At 45.6% G+C, this 18892-nt stretch overlaps 1 protein-coding gene across 1 annotated transcript; it reads right to left on the reverse strand.

Moving 5' to 3' along the window:
• Window positions 1–1418: 1418 nt before the first annotated feature.
• frmpd1b (FERM and PDZ domain containing 1b) lies at window positions 1419–18530 on the reverse strand. Its single transcript, XM_083980854.1, has 16 exons — window positions 18514–18530; window positions 16285–16395; window positions 14412–14584; window positions 12734–12836; window positions 12333–12378; window positions 11828–11932; window positions 11590–11685; window positions 10663–10788; window positions 10427–10546; window positions 9572–9705; window positions 8771–8897; window positions 8281–8373; window positions 7999–8181; window positions 7498–7645; window positions 6247–7206; window positions 1419–6127 (listed from the first exon to the last, which is right to left on the reverse strand). Exons 2-16 carry the CDS (start codon window positions 16389–16391, stop codon window positions 3597–3599), a joined length of 5052 nt encoding a protein of 1683 aa, XP_083836980.1. The 5' UTR covers window positions 16392–16395; window positions 18514–18530; the 3' UTR covers window positions 1419–3596.
• Window positions 18531–18892: the final 362 nt, after the last annotated feature.

Below are 18892 nucleotides of genomic sequence, written 5' to 3' on the forward strand. Positions count from 1 at the left end.
CACTCTTTTACATTTTCTCCTCACGCTTGCTCTCCTCTCTGTCGGTAACATCTGTTGACATAATGGGCTCAGATTTCAAGCTTGAGTAGATGCAGTCACCACGCGGCAGCTCTTGCAGGGTACGGCAGCCCAAAGAGGAAAGGCATGCTGCTTGGACACTAAGAGAGAGACTGGAGTGTAATGGTGCTGAGAGAAGACAGAGGCAGAGGGTAATGTTCAGTGGCACAAAAAGCTCAAGCTGCCATGTAAATGGTTCACTTGGCCTATTTCAGAAGTTTTTTTTTTTTGTCTGTCCGCAATCTACTGTGTTTCAGTACATATTTCCAGGATTTTCTTCTTTGAAAAATACAACACAACTTTGTATTCTGATGGCAGGACTCTTACTAAATAATGCTGTTCATAACTACCACTGTCTGTGAAGCACAAGTCCCCCAGTTACTATAAAAATGTCAAATTATTAAGTGCAGCCTAATGAACTCTTCAAAATCAATCTATTAAAAATGTTAACAGTTTGTTATGTGAGTGTTTATGGATGGAGATATGTCAAGTTATCAGATATCAGATCAGTCATATGTCATTTTCTACAAACAATTGGGTTCATTCACAAAATACAGTGACAAATGTTTTATTTATGTAACTGACACCTGTGCATTATGAAAGGGAATAACCTCTGTGTCTTGTGACCTGTGTCAGTCATCATCATGACTCATACCATGTCTCATTCATCCATCCATCTATTCATCTAACCTACTCTTGCCCAAACACACACTGTAATCCCTTCTTTGTAATCAGTCACACAAACAGAATCACCATTACAACGATGTATTGTGATCAAGATGAACAGTGAACAGACACATAAGTAGTCTGTGCAGTTTAACAACTCAATCTGCTCTTCTACTACTATATTTAATCGTGGAAATGGCTCTCACTGTGGCGCCGCACTGTCCGAACGTGTTTTGTACATGGGGTGACAGTGTGGAGTGCGACTTTCTAGATTACTGTGTCATGAAGTCAGACTGCAGATAATGATCAGATTAAGGGCAATCTGACATGGGTACTTTGGATCAGTGAGGCCTGAGCTGCTGTAGTTACAAAGCCTCTCTGCTCGCTCACTGCTTCTTTCCACCCTAAAAAAAAAAAGGGTCTTTCTTTCAGACAATCGTCTTAGGTGAAATCTTAAATTTTCACATCAAAATTAATTATTAAAAAATGTATTTTAATAATAAGAGTGGAAATGTTGCACTAACTCAGTTGGCTCTCTGTAAATAATTTAGAGGTGTTCCCCCCCTGCACCGACTGAGAGAGGAAAGAGAAAGCACACCACAGCAGTACAAGCACAGATAAACACTGCCTTGATGTTAATGCTCATTAACTAATTGGTAGTGACAAGAGGGTACAAATAGTGAGGCTATTAAGTCTTCTGTCTGTGTGTTGTTACATAGAAGACACAAAACAATAATATTAGAATAAGATGACATAATGCAAGGGGACGTAACACAAAGACATGGGACCAACAACATTTTTAAAGTCAGTGTGTAATTTATTCCCAAACAATACATTTCTTGGTACATTGACTTTATTGTACGTGGGTATGGAAAAGTGGCTGCTCATGTAAAAACACAATGTCCTCTCTGAATATGAAATGCTGATGATACAATTTCACCATACAGAAACAAAGCAAACAGGTGACACAGGCCCCTCTTCACTGTTCTGGCCTGTTCGTTGAACGACTAGAGATGCTCCTGAGACATACAGATGTCTTGGTGTTAGTGCTATAATGATGGACACTGCTACTGGACATAACCTCCATGGCAACTGGAAGCTCTGAGATCCACCTCATTATTATTTTTTTTTCTCAGCGATAGCCACCTTTATAAAAGTTCTTTCAGTCATCTACTTTCAAGATTAAATACACTACCTATCTCCTCACCACCAGCTAATCCCCTTATCACATATGTACTTAAGCAACTCTTAACTGACTTGGCTTAATTACCCTCCTGTATTCGTAGGTGGCTCAAGTAACTCCTTCAAATCGGATGGCTCACTGGACGAGCTGGCAGCATGTGATATGGACGAGCTGTTAAGTGAACACTGTACATCAGCAAACTGATCGAGCAATGTAATCCATTTACTGACAATTCACAGACATCAGTATAGACAGGAGTCTTAATATTGACAAATGCTAATGCCATGCAACTTTGCAGAACGTTGCAATCCATAATGCAGTAAGTTTTCCAGAAACAAGACAAAAGCCAACATTCCAAACAAAGAAAGCACCCATTATATTCAGACAAACATAATGCAGCTATTGTTGTTTTTAATGTTAGCACAAAGAAATAAGAATACGTTATGTGGGGGAGGGGTGAGGGGTTTATGTTTGCATAGCCATAAACTAAGGTAGAGACAGAATAGGACACAGAGATATAAATGTATATCTACAGCTCTGACCCCAGCATTCAGCAGTCAGTCCATCTGTCAGTATGTTATTAATAAGGTGATGTGCCCAAAGAGGAAACCGCAGTTGTGGCTCAGTGTTTTAAGACTTTGGATCTTTGCTACATCTGGACAGAGTTTAACAGTCACCCTTGTGCCAAGTCAAAAACTTTTTAACTTTTTTTTTTCTTTCTTTTTCAAACGACATAAATAAGGTCCCCTGTTTTGTTCCCTGGGCCCTTCCACACATTCCCAGAAAATATATATGTAGCGTCCTTTGGATGAAAACTAGATTAATGTTATAATACTGCATACATTTGGGTATTGGGAGTATTTCCATGAAGCATTCACTCAAGAGTCAGTCAGGACTGGGGATGGGGTAGAAAAAACACTTTACACAAGGGTATGTGTCTCATAAAAAGGTGCAATCTGTAACAGTCAAAAGTGCTTTCCCTGCTTTGTAATGGTGTAGTTTTGTATCCAATTTTATGCAACTGTAATGTTGAAAAAACTAAATCCTTAAAAAGGTGCTATCCCTGCACATACAAAACAAATCACTTAGTTTAGTTTTGCAAGTGTGATAAAGTATATTTTCTGTCAGTAAAACGTACTGTAGTAATAAACTTGACACTTTACAGATTACACCTTGTGGAGTGGAGAAATCTTTAAAGCAGCAAAAGATAACATAATACTGTCTCAAAGAGAAGGAAAAATAAAAATTCCAGTGACATCCATATTATTATTATTTTTTCACCACAGACCTGCACATCACAGACCATGGTGCAAATATTGTAAAAATAAATACATAAATACATACATGGGTAATCCATCCTTACATACATACACATATTGTATCATAAAATAAGAGAATTATAAGATAATTATAAAATTCATATGTACAAATGCATAGTTCATATGCATCCAACAAGAGGCCAGGCAATGACATTTCCTCTCTTCCTTCAGGGTTCAGTTCAGTGTGTGTGTGTGTGTGTCTGTGTGTGTGGTTTCCATGTGGGCGTGTGTGATGTGGGTGTATGTGTGCAGTGGTGTGCATGGCACTTACTGTACAGGAACACAGGGGTTACACACCACTTCGCTCTGTGCTGTTTCATCTCGTCTCACGTACAGAGTCAGTGAGTTATTAGTGGGTAAACGTTCACAGGTCAAAAGTTGAGAGGTACGTGGCCGCCGGGCGTGTTCGAGGTGTCTATTGTGCGTGTCCGGAAGAGCTGTGTGAGTGCGAATACGGAGGAGATGAGCACGGTGCAGCGTTTGGCCAGTAGCCTCACACCGTCGCTCTCCCCCTGACCCTGTCCCGACCCATTGAGGCTCGCACTCTTACTCCCAACACCAGTTCCAGCTGTCTCAACGGCCCCAACAAACTCTCGGTACAGACCCACGATCTCCTTTAGTTTGTCCATGGCCTCCTGGCTGTCATCATCCTCATCCCCCTGGACCAGACTCGTATTATGGCAGATGTCACAGCCGGAGCAGGGATTTGTTCGCAGGCAGGCGGCAGACAGCTGAACGAGGGCACTGAAGCTGTTGGATAAAGAACGCAGGGCTTCGTCGGGAGCCCAGCCTACACGTGTGGCCCGCTGACACCCGGAGGCCAATCTTCGAGCCTCTGCCTGGAGAAGATTCCTCTCAGCCTCTGTCATGGCAGCGGGGCTCGTCCCAGTACAGTTTGAGCCTGGTTCTGCGGTCGTACTGTCTTCAGCTCCATTGTGATTCAGGTCAGGCCCTGATTTGATATCCTGCTTTGAGTCTGGACATAATGTATTTTGTGGTTGCTCAAGTGCTCCTCTCTCTAGGACTAGCAGAAGCTGATCTATATCTTGACGAAGGGAGGCAAAACCTCCCTTCAGCCCACCGTAATTCTTGTTGGTGAGAGAATGAAGAGGACCTCCGAAAGAGGTTGTGGGGGAAACCGGACGTGAAACTAGGGGACTGAGTTCAGAGGAGGCAGTGGAAAAAGTAGAGAGTGGGCGTGGGTTGTCCTTCAGCAGAGACAAAATATTGGGATGTGGAGAGGGAATTGTAGGAGAAGGAACCGGCGGCTGTCGGGTGGGTTTGGGCCGTGTGCGGCGGGAGAACTCATAAACGGTAAGCTCTTCGTCGAAGCTAACACCATCCTCGGTGTCGCCGCTGAAACAGTTGGCATAAACAGTGCGGCAGCCACAAGCCTCCCGGTGCTGCTGCGGTGGCGTGCTGTCTGCGAGTGACGAGGTGGGCGAGTCGCCTCCGATCTGCATGCTGGACACGCCTCCCAAACCCACCGCCGAGTGGGACCGTGACTGAGGCTGCTCCGATGAAACCGCGCCTCTGTGTGCACTGTTCTCTTTAAAAGTCAGGTTAGGGTGCGAGCCGTTTGTCCCGTTGGCTTTTTTCATGTGAGACGTCACATCCTGGGCCTCTTTGATGGTGGCTATGACAACCTCAGCCCCATCGTCTAAAATGTTCCCTTTCCCTCCTGGTTTCGAGGCAATCGCAGCCTCTTTTTCCTTGACAGGAGTCCTGTTTAAATCCGATAAACCGCTGGCTACGGACAAACCAGAGCCAAAGCCAGACGTGTCTCCATTGATGGAGCTTGTGGAGGGATAGTCCAGAGTTCCCAAAATCTCCTGGGAACGCGTCATGTACCAAGGCAGAGCCTGGATCTTTCCCCTCAGCGCAGAAGCCGGTAACCTGCCGCCCAGACTGGACGAGCTGGTCCTCAGGTCCGATCCTGATCCAGATCTTCCAGGTTCTCTGCTCTCTAGACCCCCCACACCTTTAGCGTTGGTTGAAGTGAGGGAGGTGGTAAGGGTAAGAGGTGCATCTGTGTTTTTGGGCGAGAGGCTCTCGTGGCTCAGGGAGACCCTCCGCGGCCCTGACTGGATGCTGCCGTTGCGGCTGCTCCAGGGATGGATTCCATTTGGTGGAGTGACACTATCCTTGAAGATCCCTTTGTCTGGATCAGTAGGGGAGACCGGGGAGCTGGCAGGAAGGGACAAGGGGTGGAGACTGGTGGGAGAAGTGGGTTTAGGGGGCACTGGAGGGGGAACGGCTAGCTTCGTGCCAGAATTAGAGCGAGGGATAAGGGGTAGGTTCGGTGGCTTCTTTGTAGGCATGGCAATCCCATTGCTTTTCCCTTCAACTTGCGGTGTTTCGTTTTCAACAGGAATGTTTGCTTTGTCTTTGGAAACCAGTTGTGCCCCAGTCTCACGTGACACATCTTTATTCTTCTTTGGGCTGTTTTCGTGCCTCGGTGGTAGGGGTTGCTTGCTGCACCTCACTGCTGTGATCAAAGGTGACGACAGAGGTAATCCACCTGCACCGGACGTGACAGACTTGAACTCCATGGTGTCTGGCTCCATTTCCAGCAGTTCAGAGGACAGGCGTCCAGAGGCGTCTCCATTGCAGTGGGCGTACGACCTTCCATGCTGGGGGGACTTGGGAGGAATGATCTGAGGTTTAGGAGGCAGCTGGGGCTTGGGTGCCAGTGGCGGTTTGACTTTAACTTCAGGTTTCTGTGATGACTTTTTTGGACTGGGCTGTTGGTTGCTCAGTTGATTTGTGGTCCCTTTATGTGTCTCCACTTCCTTCTTTGTTTTGGACAGTTGGGAGGATTGCTCTTTCCCTGGCGCAGCTGAAACACCATTCCAGGTTCCACTCAACCGATTAGCATTTCGTCGGTCGGCCAATTCAGCATCTGTGAAAGATAGAAATGAAAAGAAAAGGACAGAAAGGAAAATGTATCAATAATATAGCATACATCTACTGTAGATAATATCTCAACTAATTTTTAAGCAAACATGATGTAACACAAACCTGACAGATCAGGAACTGGTGGAGTAAATCTCTCCTGTGCATCAAAAAACTCATCCTCAGACTCCGAGGCAGTCTCTTTGACCAAAAGAGCTGGTTTAGGGTTGGGTGAAGGTGTCAAGAATAGACTGTCTTCATCCTTGGAGAGGCGCTGCTCAGCCTGTCCTGCTTTATTCCCAGGAATTGAACTTGTCCTCAGTGGGACTTTGGGAGGTACCTTTTTCTTTCGTTTAATTGGGGATCTTTCAAAGGGTGTGCTGTCAATCATTCTCAAATCTCTTGAGCTGGGGATCTTGGAAATGCGTCGGAGTTCTTCAACTCCACGCTCTTCCTCCTCCTCATCGTCGTCGTCGTCATCGTCACTGGTGGCTCCCGGCGGGCTGGGGAGGAAATCGGCCTTGGAGAGCTCAGCAAAGCAAAGGCAAGAGTTGTCATTTCCGCGGTAATTGAGGTTGGTGGGTCGCAGGGGGCCCTGGCGGCGTTTTGGCTCTAGGAGATAGGGGTGGTGAACGTCCAAGCTCTGTAGGTCCTCGGCCGTGCGTTGTCCACGAGACGGGGCTCTGGCTGCTGCTGCACTGCCGTCCTCCAGGGCGGCGCTCAAGGAGCCGCTGGACAAGCTGGAGAAGCTGCTGGTGACCCGGGGGTCGGTGTGGTACCAGGTGGTCTCCAGGTTCATCTCTTCATCCATAATACTAAATTTATGCAGACCGCATCCTGTCGCTCCTCCTTCCTCTTCACCCTCATCGTCCTTACCTTCTGTTGTCACAATTATCTTAACTTCCTGTTTGCCTTTGTACTCCTCTCTCTCTTTTCTTTCTTCTTCTCTCCTCTTCTCCTCCTCCTCTCTCCTCCTCTCTTCCCAGTCCTGACTTGCAGGGTCTGGACGTTTGTAGTTCTGAGAATCCATCGGGTCGTCCTCATCTGTCGTGTCATCCGAGTCACTACAGCAGCGAGACACATAACCTGATAACACACAGGAAACACACACACACACACACAAACACACACATATACCAAACAATTTGTTACTACAGTAGTAGAACATTATAATGTTTGAATATTGATTGTATCATATGACTTGCTTCTCTATCCGTACCCGTACTGGCTGGTGACATACATCAAGATGTGATGTGAAAAATGTCTATCAAAAGGCCCAAGGCCAAAAAGTAGATTATTTTAAGTGAAACAGTTTTTGCTCACTTGATAGGGATTCATAGCACACGCCCTCTATTACGGCGAACTTCCCACACACACCTTCTTCAGCAGGAATCCGGTGCACCCTCACTTTTGGGCGCCCCAGACGGAAGACATTGACACTGGGATCCACCAGGAGTTTGCAGTAGCCTCCCAGCAGACACCCTAAGTCTTTGGCTGCCAGAGAGTCCATCAGTAAGGCAAATGGCTGTGGGGGGGGAAGGGCATTGCAGGAGATAAGGTAAAGTGATTAAAGCCAAAGGGTGAGGGAGAAAAGGCGATGGAGTGGGAGAAAGAGGGAGAGAGAGTCACCTTTGAGACCATTGAATACGCTTTATATAACTACCACACACTGCCTTAGGCTTCATATTGTTTGTGTATTGGAGGAGAAATGCCTGACCTATATTTTACTCTAGCATGAGCTTTGGTGCAAAAATAATGTGGTGGAGTGAATATCCATCTTTCATATCTGTGTCAGTAGAAGTGCCTACATGTTTATGAATAATAGAGCCTGGCAGCTTGATGACCACGTACAGTAGAAGCACTTTGAGGCCTCCATACCTTCATGTCGTGCAGTGAGATGCGCAGTAGGCTGACTTTGTCCGACTCCGAGAGCAGCTCCACTCGGCTGATGCTGCTGAACTCGACCAGTGTGGAGATCACGTTGAGCTTGTGGTTGATGATCTGACTCATTCCATACTTGGCCCCAACCAGCAGGCTGACCAGCACCTCCCTGTCTTGAAGCTGTGCGTGGACGAAAAGCAAGCAGACATGAGTCGGTCGCATTGGTTGTATTCTATGTGCTTTAGCAAAGTGGACCCAGATTGGGCTCTTAAACCTTACCATCATTGTAGCTGTGTATGATCGTCCGCCATATGAAATGAGCTCTCCCAGCTGAGTGAGGTAGGCCAACCGAGCCTGAGTTGCAGATATAACCTAAATGCCGCACGGGGAGAGAAGAATAAGTGAGACTATACAGCAGGCAGACAGAATGAAGGAAAACCAGGGGAAGTGTTATGGTTGACTCGCTGACCAAAACAATGCTCTCCAAAGAGAAATATGCTCCATTTATTTTCCCAGAAACATGACCCCAGCCCCAGAAAAAAACTATTTCCTTTAAAATGATCCTCCCGCCCGCCCACCAACCCGCCCACCAACCATCTCTCTCTCTCTCTCTCTCCCAAGCTGTTATTCTACTGAAAAATCACAGGGAGATTAGCAGTCACCGTAAGTGTCAACTAAAAAGTGCCCTGAAGCCTCGACTAAAATGTCACAATCCATCTCTTTACGCCTCTCACTGCTTCCTCCCACTCATCCATCAGTGTGTTTCTACCTTCTGACGTGGCTCTAGCAGGGACTGGATCTTTTTGAGGTGGTAGCTGATGGCTTTCCTCAGGTCCTTCTCCCTCATGTTGCTCAGCAGCGTGGGAGAGATGAAGCTGTCCAGGCCAAACTCCTTCCTGTCATCACCACAGAGAGACGAGAGGCGCACTGATACATAATGAAGAACTCAGCCACTTCGATGGCTGATAAAATTAGAAGTGTGGTCACAGATTAGTTTCAGCGACTTGATTTAGTTTATAGATGAAATGTGTGTGAAAGCAAAAGTGAGTGTGTGACTCAGAGAAGGTGAAAGACAACCAAGGTGGAATTGTTGGATATACAGCATGACTCAGGTTCATTGATATTGTAAGATGTCCACACGGTGTGTATGGTCTTACATTTAGTAATCATTCTTAAGGTCTTTTCTGACACCATGTAAGGCATCACCCCACAGCTGCCACTAGATGCTACTAAACAGCCACATTGTAACTGAATACAACTTAAATTCTAAGTGTAAACATCACAGTGTCTGCAGTGGTTCAGTGGTACAGTACACAACTACAGTAATCTATGACCAGTGAGTCACTGAGAAACAGTCTTTTAAGCATTTTCAGCTCCAAACTATCAAAGAGAGACAGAAAGAGTGGGAATCGTGTCATACACTATGATGATGGTGATGATGCACACATTGGAAATAGGACAAATACACACTCTTACACACACAAAGCCTTTCCCATCACATTACAGTGATCGCAGCATTACAGCAGGCTTACACCCTGACCGTAAACCTATGCAAGCGCAGATGACTCACGTTATACTCTTGATTGAGGTCCTGGTCTGTCCACAAGTGTCTAGTCTCTCGTGCATGTGCAGCGCTGCCAGGCGAAGCGCAGTGTTACACTTCATCTCCACTGCAAAACGCTCCTGCAGCACATCCCCAACACTCTGAAAAAGACATAGTCATGAATACAGACACTGCAAACACACACACCCACTATGGTGAAAAGGTGAAAACTGTAACTGAAAATCGCTATTTAAAAAAAAAAAAATACTTTTGTAATATACTGCTACACACAGCTCTTAAGCATCTTTACCAGTAAACCAACACTGCGACGCCCAAACTGCCATTTACACAAGAAAAACCAACACAGCTAGAGGCAAAGTTTCCTTGCAGAACAATAAATCAAGATGACATAAGTGGTACTCCTCATGCTTTGCTGTGCTCTAATAATATGCACAGGCAATCTGTGACTTTCAGGGTTATAGAAAATAAATGTAGTGTCAAACATGAGGCAGTAGAAAGTCTAGGTTCTTGGTTAACTTGTGACATGTTTACAAAGTGATACAAGGCCACAAAACAGTCAGAAATGTTGTTATATGAGATCAGGGCAGTTTTGAACTAATATGTGGGGGAAAAAACTAGGAACAGCTGCTTGTTGACTTCAGACCTCTTCTTAGCTTTGATTCTGGCATCGTTTCTGAAATGTTTTTGGAGCAGATTTAAAGCACGCTAGAGCAAGTTGCCACGTCAACATGTACCAAACATCAGATATACAGCTACACTTGGCATGCAGTAACGTCTGATTGTGAAATAGCTCATTTCAAGCCAGACGGAGCGTGAGACTGAGAAAGCAGCACTGCAGATGACAGAATTATCCTCTCTAACCTGCAGGAATAGATACTCGAAGGTAGATGGGTCATCCTGCAGCAGGTCCATGGGGTCTCTGGGGATGAAGCATACCCTGAACAAACATCGGTAATCGTGGGAGTCTTTTTTCTGCACCACCTGGTGAAGACAAAAAACAGGATCAAGGTCTGCAGTATTTGCATTAAAGTTAAAAAAGAAAATGTTTAAATCGCGCCCACAACTACTCCATGTTTGTTTGTGTGTGTTCCCTTCACCTTCTGTATGAACTCTTCCTCGTGCAGCAGCAGGAGTTTGGTGATGCTGTACTGTTGTTCTAGCACCAGGCCAAAGTACTCGATAGCCCGGATGGACAGTTTATCCTTCAGGGTCAGAACAATGTCCTGGAATGGTGAAAAACCAACAGTTCAGACCCCCTTAGACAAACACGTTTCATCCCAGTCTGCTGGTGGCAGATGGTCAAGTCTGATTTCTCCCCCTCTCACTTTCCCTTTGGCTGGGAATACAAACTGAAATGCAAAAACCTGCCGTAACAATAACAATGTGCTCATAAAGACAGACACGGACCTCCACTGTGCTGCAGTTGACCATAGTTTCTTATCTTAACACATTTGCTATCTCATTATATTCTCCTCCTCACTTTTAAATGTATTATTCCATCATTAAGAGCAGCTACAGTCTACCCACACTCTGTCACCCTTGGGGCAATCACATCATAACTCGTGGCGTGCTTTAATTACAAAATACACCCACTTGTTTCTAGAAAGCCTATCACAACCAGACCCACTCGTGTCTGCTCTCATAATGATTAGGAGACATTCAGGGGGTGTCTGAGGACAATGACGTGGACAGTGGATTAGACAGTAAAATTTCAATCTAATCTATTTTAATTGTGGTTTGATCCTGATTCCTTTCTGTTGAATATGTTTATTATTCATCTTGTGGGAGGTTTCTTCTCATTGGCTTTCATAGAGTGCACTGGTATTGACAAACGTGTCAGCCACCCAGGAATGATGTGGCCAAGTCTCGAGCCAATCGTTAGCAAGATACATCATCCAGTTGTCCTTTCATCAGATGTGAACAGGTAGTGTCGCTGCTGTGGCCTCTTAGAGGTTGAAAATGTGACCTCTTTGAGACACAAGTCTCTTATACGGCTCTGCACTGTTTTCCTTTTCAGTATTTACCTTGACAGTGGTGGTGTTATCAAACTTGAAGGCCTTGGTCTGTCCATTCTCTAGATAGACTTTTAGGACATTGGGCAGGAAGAGAAGAGAGTTTCCCTGGTGGAGAGAAGTGAGAGATATTAGAGAGGAAAAGCAGCATGACAGCTCGGAAAATAACAACAACAAAAAGACTCAGAGGTCCAGAAATGAGGATTGTTCATCTGTGGTTTGCAACAAGCTTCATCAAAGACTCTCCCACCTGAGTGTGCCCGTTGACCACCACCTCCTCTGCAAAGCGCACTTTAACTGGATTACTCCTCAGACGAGCTCTCTTCTCCGCTGACATGATGGATGACTTGGGATTCTGCGACACACAGACACGCATCAGTGCCATTACTGTATGTGAGGCCTGAACCACACGCACACACACACACACACCTAAACCACACACACTTGTTGAACTAAACGCACTGCAATGACACACTTCATTCTGAGATCAGCAAAACATTAAAGCACAAACAGCGACAGCCTTAATCAAAGGGTCGACACACACACACACACTCGCTCGCACGCACGCACACACGCACACACACACACACACAGCAATGTGAGGGCAGTTGATCCTGTCTGAGGACGTGAGCTTCAAGTCACATGTATGAAACACACAAAAAGCCTGTTTAAAGGAGGAAATGTGTGATGACTCCATGCGAATGCGTGTGTGCGTTGTATTGAGGGCAGATGATCAATGTCTGCTTTGTACTCACTGTCATGTGCCGCAGGATAGTCACATTGATACAATCCTCCAAGTCCCTGTGCAGAGAAAATCACACACACACACACACACACACACACACACACACACACACACACACACACACACACACACACACACACACACACACACACACACACGCACACAGAATGACATTAAAACAACACACACACACCAGAGAGAAGAGATCATTATCCTTCTGTCCAGCTGTAAAGTAAGCACTTTCTCCTCTGACCTTTGCCCTTAACTTGCTAATGCTAAGCCTTTCTCACACATGAAGCATGCGCACACACTGGACGGACCGGACACACTGGTAGTATGATGACACTGGTCCTAATAACTGAACTGGTTTCATAAATAGATGAAGTATCTCCGGTGCAGTTTGCCTCTCACCTTAAGATGTTTTCCACCTGCTCGCTGCTCAAATCCTCCAGCACCGTCTCATTAATCTGCAGCACCTGGTCCCCTGGGTAGAGTATCCCATCTGCAGGACTCCCTACAACACACACACACACACACACAATGAAAAGAGTGAGTGCTTGCATAAAACAAAATCCCAGCTGCACATGTAGGCTCACACGTTCAGTCCAGATAAAAGGGAGATATACACACAGATATAGACACACACACACACACACACCACACACAGTTATTCAACATGGCTGAGTCAACAATGTTCAGCTTAACACTCCAGGATGTGAGGGGTTACAGTTATTCTGGGTCTCATCCAGCTCGGCTCTGCTCTGCTTTCTCTAGTTATTTATACTCATTTGTCTTCAGGCAAGAGAGCACGACTCAGGCACAGCAGTTTCAGCTTACTTTAACACACACAGTCACACACACACACACACACACACACACACACACAGAAAGCGTACGTATGCGTAAACACATACGCCCATACACGCTTATTTTCACACACCCAGTCTGCCTGGCAAAGCCCCGTCTGTCCCTGATTTCTGACCCACTGACGGGATGCTTCACTGCAAGCTTATGAAAACACACACACACACACACACACACACACACACACACACACACACACACACACACACACACACGGGCTACACTCAGTCTCTTTCCAGACAAGCTCGCCCCCCCACCACCACCGCCTCCCATTGAGCTTTCATGACAACTCTGCCAATATCCTGATCTTTGCAGTTTTTCATGTCCCCTCCCTCTCTCTCTCTATCTCTCTCTTTCTCTCTCTCTTTTCATGTCCTTCTTCCTCTTCCACTACTTCCCTCTCACTTTCACCTCCTCACCTCCGACTCACTCACCCAGCCCTCCGTCCTCCCTGCGCTCCCCACACACACTTTCACACCCATTATTTTCCCCTCTTTGATCATATTTTGCACTTTGGTCGTTGTGTATTCCCTGCTGGGTCGTCCCGCTGGCACCCTCTCTCTCTATTAAACCTTGTCCTCTGTTATCACCTCTCTCTCTTTCCCTCGTTCTCCCCTTCTCTTTCCCAGTCTCTCTCTCTCTCTCTCTCTCTCTCTCTCTCTCTCTCTTTGGCATCAGATAGCAATTACAGAGCTGGCGGCAGGGGAGCCCCCCTCCCCCCAGCCTTTATCAGCTTATTTTACAGGATTGACATAAAAATAATGGATCAGCATCTCTCTCGCTCTCTTTCTCTCTCTCTTTCTATCTATCGCTTCCTCTCAATCCCCCCTATCAAAGTTGCCTAAATGAAAAGTGATTGAATTTAGAAAGGATGAGCAGGTGGCTCTGTTGTTTCTGTGGCTTCTCTGGCACCATGCCTCGTAGTTTGAATGCCAGGACAGAGTCAGTGTGTGTGTGTGTGTGTGTGTGTGTGTGTGTGTGTGTGTGTGTGTGTGTGTGTGTGTGTGTGTGTGTGAGAGAGAGAGAGAGGGGGAGAGAGACAAAGAGAGTGTGCAAATCTGTCTTGCTGCAGGCGGTGCAATGTTGCATAGAGCAGGTGGCCATTTGGTGGGGAAGCGTGGAAACAAAGTGCACTCATCCACATAGACAAACACACACGCACACACACACACACACACACACAGCAGACACGCTGATGGCACCGCACATGCCGGCGTGCGTATACCTGCGGTGACGTCCCTGACCAGCAGGGGAGCGTGTGTGGTGAGGGTGAAGCCATGTCCAGTGCTGCTGTCCAGGACGGGGTCTCTGGTGATCTGCAGCGTCAGCTTGGCCTGGAAGTTCTGATTGGACAGGCTGTTGGAGCGCTGCGACCTCCCGTCGCCTAGCAACCGCTCTCTGGAGAGGTCAGACAGGGTGACAGGTTACCAGAGTGGAGGAGACAACAACGCTGTGTCCATAAACCCATAAATCCACGTCCACAAAAGGGAAAAGATGCTGCGTACATGTTCAACACGTCTCCATTTCAGCTCTAAAATGTTTCAATATTCTGCACTGCCAGTTTTTGGTTTTAAGGTTTATAACAATTATTTTCATCTTTGAATAGTTGGCTGTTTATTTCCCAGATTGATTTATCTTTTTTTTCCAATAAAATGTCCATCACAAGGTAGTTGAAGGTGACATATAAACAGCAACTTGAATTGAAAACTTACTTTACAAGGATATAAAACATTAATAAAACAGCATACGCTGATTTCAGAAGTTGTTACCAATATTTGGTTGAGCTTTATGTTTGAAAAGTGAGTCAAGTAATAATTGCTAAGCACTGAAACACGAAACAAAAATATCTATGCTATTTTTCCTGCGCTCACAATGACAATGCTGACATGCTATCATCTAGTAGATGTGATTAATTATTATTTAGCATGTTGAAAGTTTGACAAACATTCAACATGCTAAACAAATTTACATTTTTAGCTGATGATTGTGCCAAATAAATAAATAAAATAAATAAATAGTTACAATTTTAACAAAGTCATTAATTCATTCTGAGTGGGTTATGAATGTCTGAACAAAATTTCTAGCCAAATCCATCCGATCAAATTTTATGCATTCATCTCAAAACAACCCGCGCTGCCCTCATGGCGGGTCTAGGCCAAAAGTCAGGAGATCTCCATCGTCATGATGATTCGTCCTGTAGATGACATCTGTTTACGGCAGCTCGGTTGCTAACATCAATTAGGCCAAGTAGCCATTACTAGCTAGGCTACATACTTCTTTAAAAAAAAATGGCCAGTTCAGGAACCAGGGGTCACATTCACGTTAACTCTGGGAATAAACAGTATCTATCTGCATTGTTTTAAATCTAACAGTGAAAAGTGACACAGCCTGCTGTCCAGCTGTTCTTGACAGGGTCAGACTTTTTTCCCCAAGAATTTCTAACAGGGAGTTTGCTGGGCTTCCTCCGCCCCGCCCCCTCCACTGAGAATCAGAAACCACTTAGTGGACGGCAAAGCAATGAACGGCTCTTGAAAGCATATTTGTGGTTCACTGTGGGGTGTGTTTGTGTGTGAGAGAGGGACAGTTAGGTTTTGAATATGTACTAAAGTATGTCTGTGTTATGTGTCTGAATGTGTGGGGAGGGAGTCGGGTGTGTGAGTGTTGATAGGAGAAATCAATCTTTGGGGATATTTCTTTATAGCTATATAGTCATTCCTGTTTAAAATGAAATTGCACATTCTCTCGGCTAAAAACGCCCATTTGTCGAACAACATGTTTTATTTTAAATGATATACACCACACATCCCACACCTCTTCCCACTACAGGAGCTGGCAGCAAGCCTAAAATGTCATTTTCACCACCCTCTATCGCAAACTTGACTGTTAAGTTCTTCTCTACTATAAGTTGTTTTATTTGTTGTTGACGCAGTGGTTTGTGTGGGGTCGGCACTTTCTGCTAATACTGGCTGGGTGACGCATCACTTTCTACTGCATACTCAGTTGTTTTCCCATCAAAATCTATTTTATTTTCTCACTCAAGAGGATATACGCTCTCTTAAACCAGAGCGTCAGCACTTGTATTCATGTGCACTGTGTACCTGCTAAGCGACTCTCGGGTGCGTCGTATTATTGTTCCCACCACCTGCTGCACCCGACTGGCCCTTCGAGCCGGAGATCTGCTCCTACATCGCTCCTTCTCCTCCATTTATCTAAGGAGACAATGAGAGAGAAGAGTGTGAGTTACAGGCTCGATCCCAAAGATGTCAAAAGCGCAGAGAAAAAGAGACATGGAAATAAGATGAGAGCATTTGCATTGCATCTGCTCCGCTTTTAAATGCAGAGCATGTAGCCTGCATTGAATACAGAGAATAATCAGATATGTGAGCTGAGAGCAAGAAAGGCTGAGGGAGAAAGGGAGAGAGAGAGAGAGAGAGAGAGAGAGAGAGAGAGAGAGAGAGAGAGAGAGAGTGAGACGAGAAAGAGGGGAGGGGTGAGTTTAGTCAGCTTGTCAACATGTCACACACAAATTTGGTTCTCAGCAACAACTGCACCATCATAAATTACCAGATTTCAAAAAGACTTCAGCATGAATATGACCACAGCCCAACAGCTGTGCACATTCTGCTCAGCCTGCCCTTTAAACAGGGGACATGATGAGCAAAAGAGAGATCAGTCAAACCCCAGGGAGGCAAAGCTGGTCAGCACCGAACCCCGACCAAACCTCCAGACTCTCCTCAACCGTGTTTTGTTTCTGTCAGCCAATCAATACACTGGCATTGAACTTGTGGAGACTAATAAGACAGTGTTAATAAGAGGCGCTTCCGGTGAATCACGCCGTCTCTGTGTTTTTCTCAGCAGACACAGTTTTACTGTCGTCTTGTGATCAGCAACAACATTCAAACCAGTTACCAGCTTTAACACTGTGGCTGATCTGTACACTTCATCTGCTGCTGCTGCTGCTGCAAAGTTATACCGGACAACCGGGCATTTTGACCCCAGGAGGCTGAGAAAATTGTGGGAAAATCTTTGGTAGGAATACGTGGAGCTGCAACCCAGACGTGATCAATACAACTAACAATGATGAATGTGCTCCTGAAACCTAATGATCCGTACCCTTGGCCTCAGCAGCTGGCGTGCTGAGAGCATAGTTTGATCAGCTCTCTGAAATCCAGAGGGCATGCCAAGATCTTAAAAGAGGCAACTTAGGTAGAAACAATACACACTGCATTGCAATCAATAGAGTATGTTACGCTGCACAGCTGTGAGTAAAGATATTCATGAGATAGAAAACAAAATTATTTTGTCTTTTTTTCCTTTTTTATTTTTTACAATCAGCTGCTAAAACAGCAGGATTTCAGCTCTCCTCTGTTGAAGTGATTGCTGATTGTGCGCCAGTGATGACTAGTCTCAGTAGTACTCAGTCGTAGTAAAGCATGCAGTATAGGTCTGTCCTTTAAGAGGATTAGAGGCCCTCGTTCTGCACGGGCCACCACTGGTCAGGGTGTCACTTTAGCACCTCCCGCTGATCCGGATTGAGGCAGATTGACGTGGATGAGGAGGGATGAAGCGGGCTAGGTGGGCTGACAGTTTCACATGAGGAACCAAGTGTGGTTATTGACACACACCCTTGGAAAAACTCTGGCTTTAGAGGGACTGTGATACAGTACACGTTCAAACTGCAGATAGAGACTTCCTCAGATTGTGCTCCATTTGCATGACATGTGTTGTCCTGCTGTGCTCAGTACACATCCGTTTGGAGGCATGTGGGATGTGCGTTTGTGTGCATGTTGTATGTGCTGCAGTCTGGGCAGAGTCAGGTGACAGTTTTTTGCTGCCTTTCTCTCTCTTTCTCTTTTCTCTCTTTCATTTTCTCCTTCCTCTCTCGCTCCCTCACCCTCTCCGTCCTTGCCGAGTCAGGGAGTCGTCTCCGATGACAGTCTCTCTGGACAGCAGCAGCCGGCCATTTTTATACACATGCACCTTAATCAAGGTGTTTACTATCCTGACTCTTCACACAAACATCCCACCTTAACAACTTCATTAGAACACATAGTTAAGCCGGTGTACGGCCAAGCGCATGCTGAGTGTATTACCATAAATAGTTCACCCCCTGAAGCACTTACATTTTTTAACAATTAGAGATTCTAGCAGAAAATTGCACATTAATTACACGTGTTAAGCTTCTGGGAAAGGAAAACCTTTTATATCAGCTCTGTCCTCAGGAAACTCAAACCAACACATTCAGGGGCTCAAAGCTTGACCTCATATTTTCAGACAGCAGCACAATGTCCCACATTTTAACTTATGACTGTGAGAGCGTGACTCACCGTGATGTGGCTTGTCTCTTCAGGACTCCAGAACACAAATACCCTCTCGCCCTCTGAGACATCAGCTCTGCAGCCCCTCCAGGATTGGCTGAAAAGAGGTGGAGGGGGGTCCTTGTGATCATCAGGGCCAATCCCAATCTGGTGCAGCCACCTGTGCAGAGCAGAGCGAATGCTATCAGTGAGACCTGTCAAAGCCCATAAACATGATCCACATCCATACGACGAGTTTATAATTAGAACAAGGCGAGAAACGACCGGGTATCAGGTCTGATTAAACCGGTTCTGCCTCAGAATTTGAACCTATTTATGAGTAAGAGAACTAGATTCCAGTTGTTGATAGTTTCAGAGTGAACACGCAAGCATGTCAAGCAAAGCAGAT

Source organism: Trachurus trachurus (assembly GCF_905171665.1).
Source record: "Trachurus trachurus genome assembly, chromosome: 10".
Taxonomy (NCBI): Eukaryota; Metazoa; Chordata; class Actinopteri; order Carangiformes; family Carangidae; genus Trachurus; species Trachurus trachurus.

Bases quoted from the DNA above. Each gene is read 5' to 3' on its own strand.
- frmpd1b (XM_083980854.1), bottom strand. From the start codon at position 16,391: ATGGAGGAGAAGGAGCGATGTAGGAGCAGATCTCCGGCTCGAAGGGCC. The intron at 11,686-11,827 runs GTGGGAGAGTCT...TCTCTCCACCAG, and splicing joins TGGTCAACGGGCACACTCAG to GGAAACTCTCTTCTCTTCCT. The intron at 8,374-8,770 runs GTAGAAACACAC...TGCGGCATTTAG, and splicing joins TGCTAGAGCCACGTCAGAAG to GTTATATCTGCAACTCAGGC.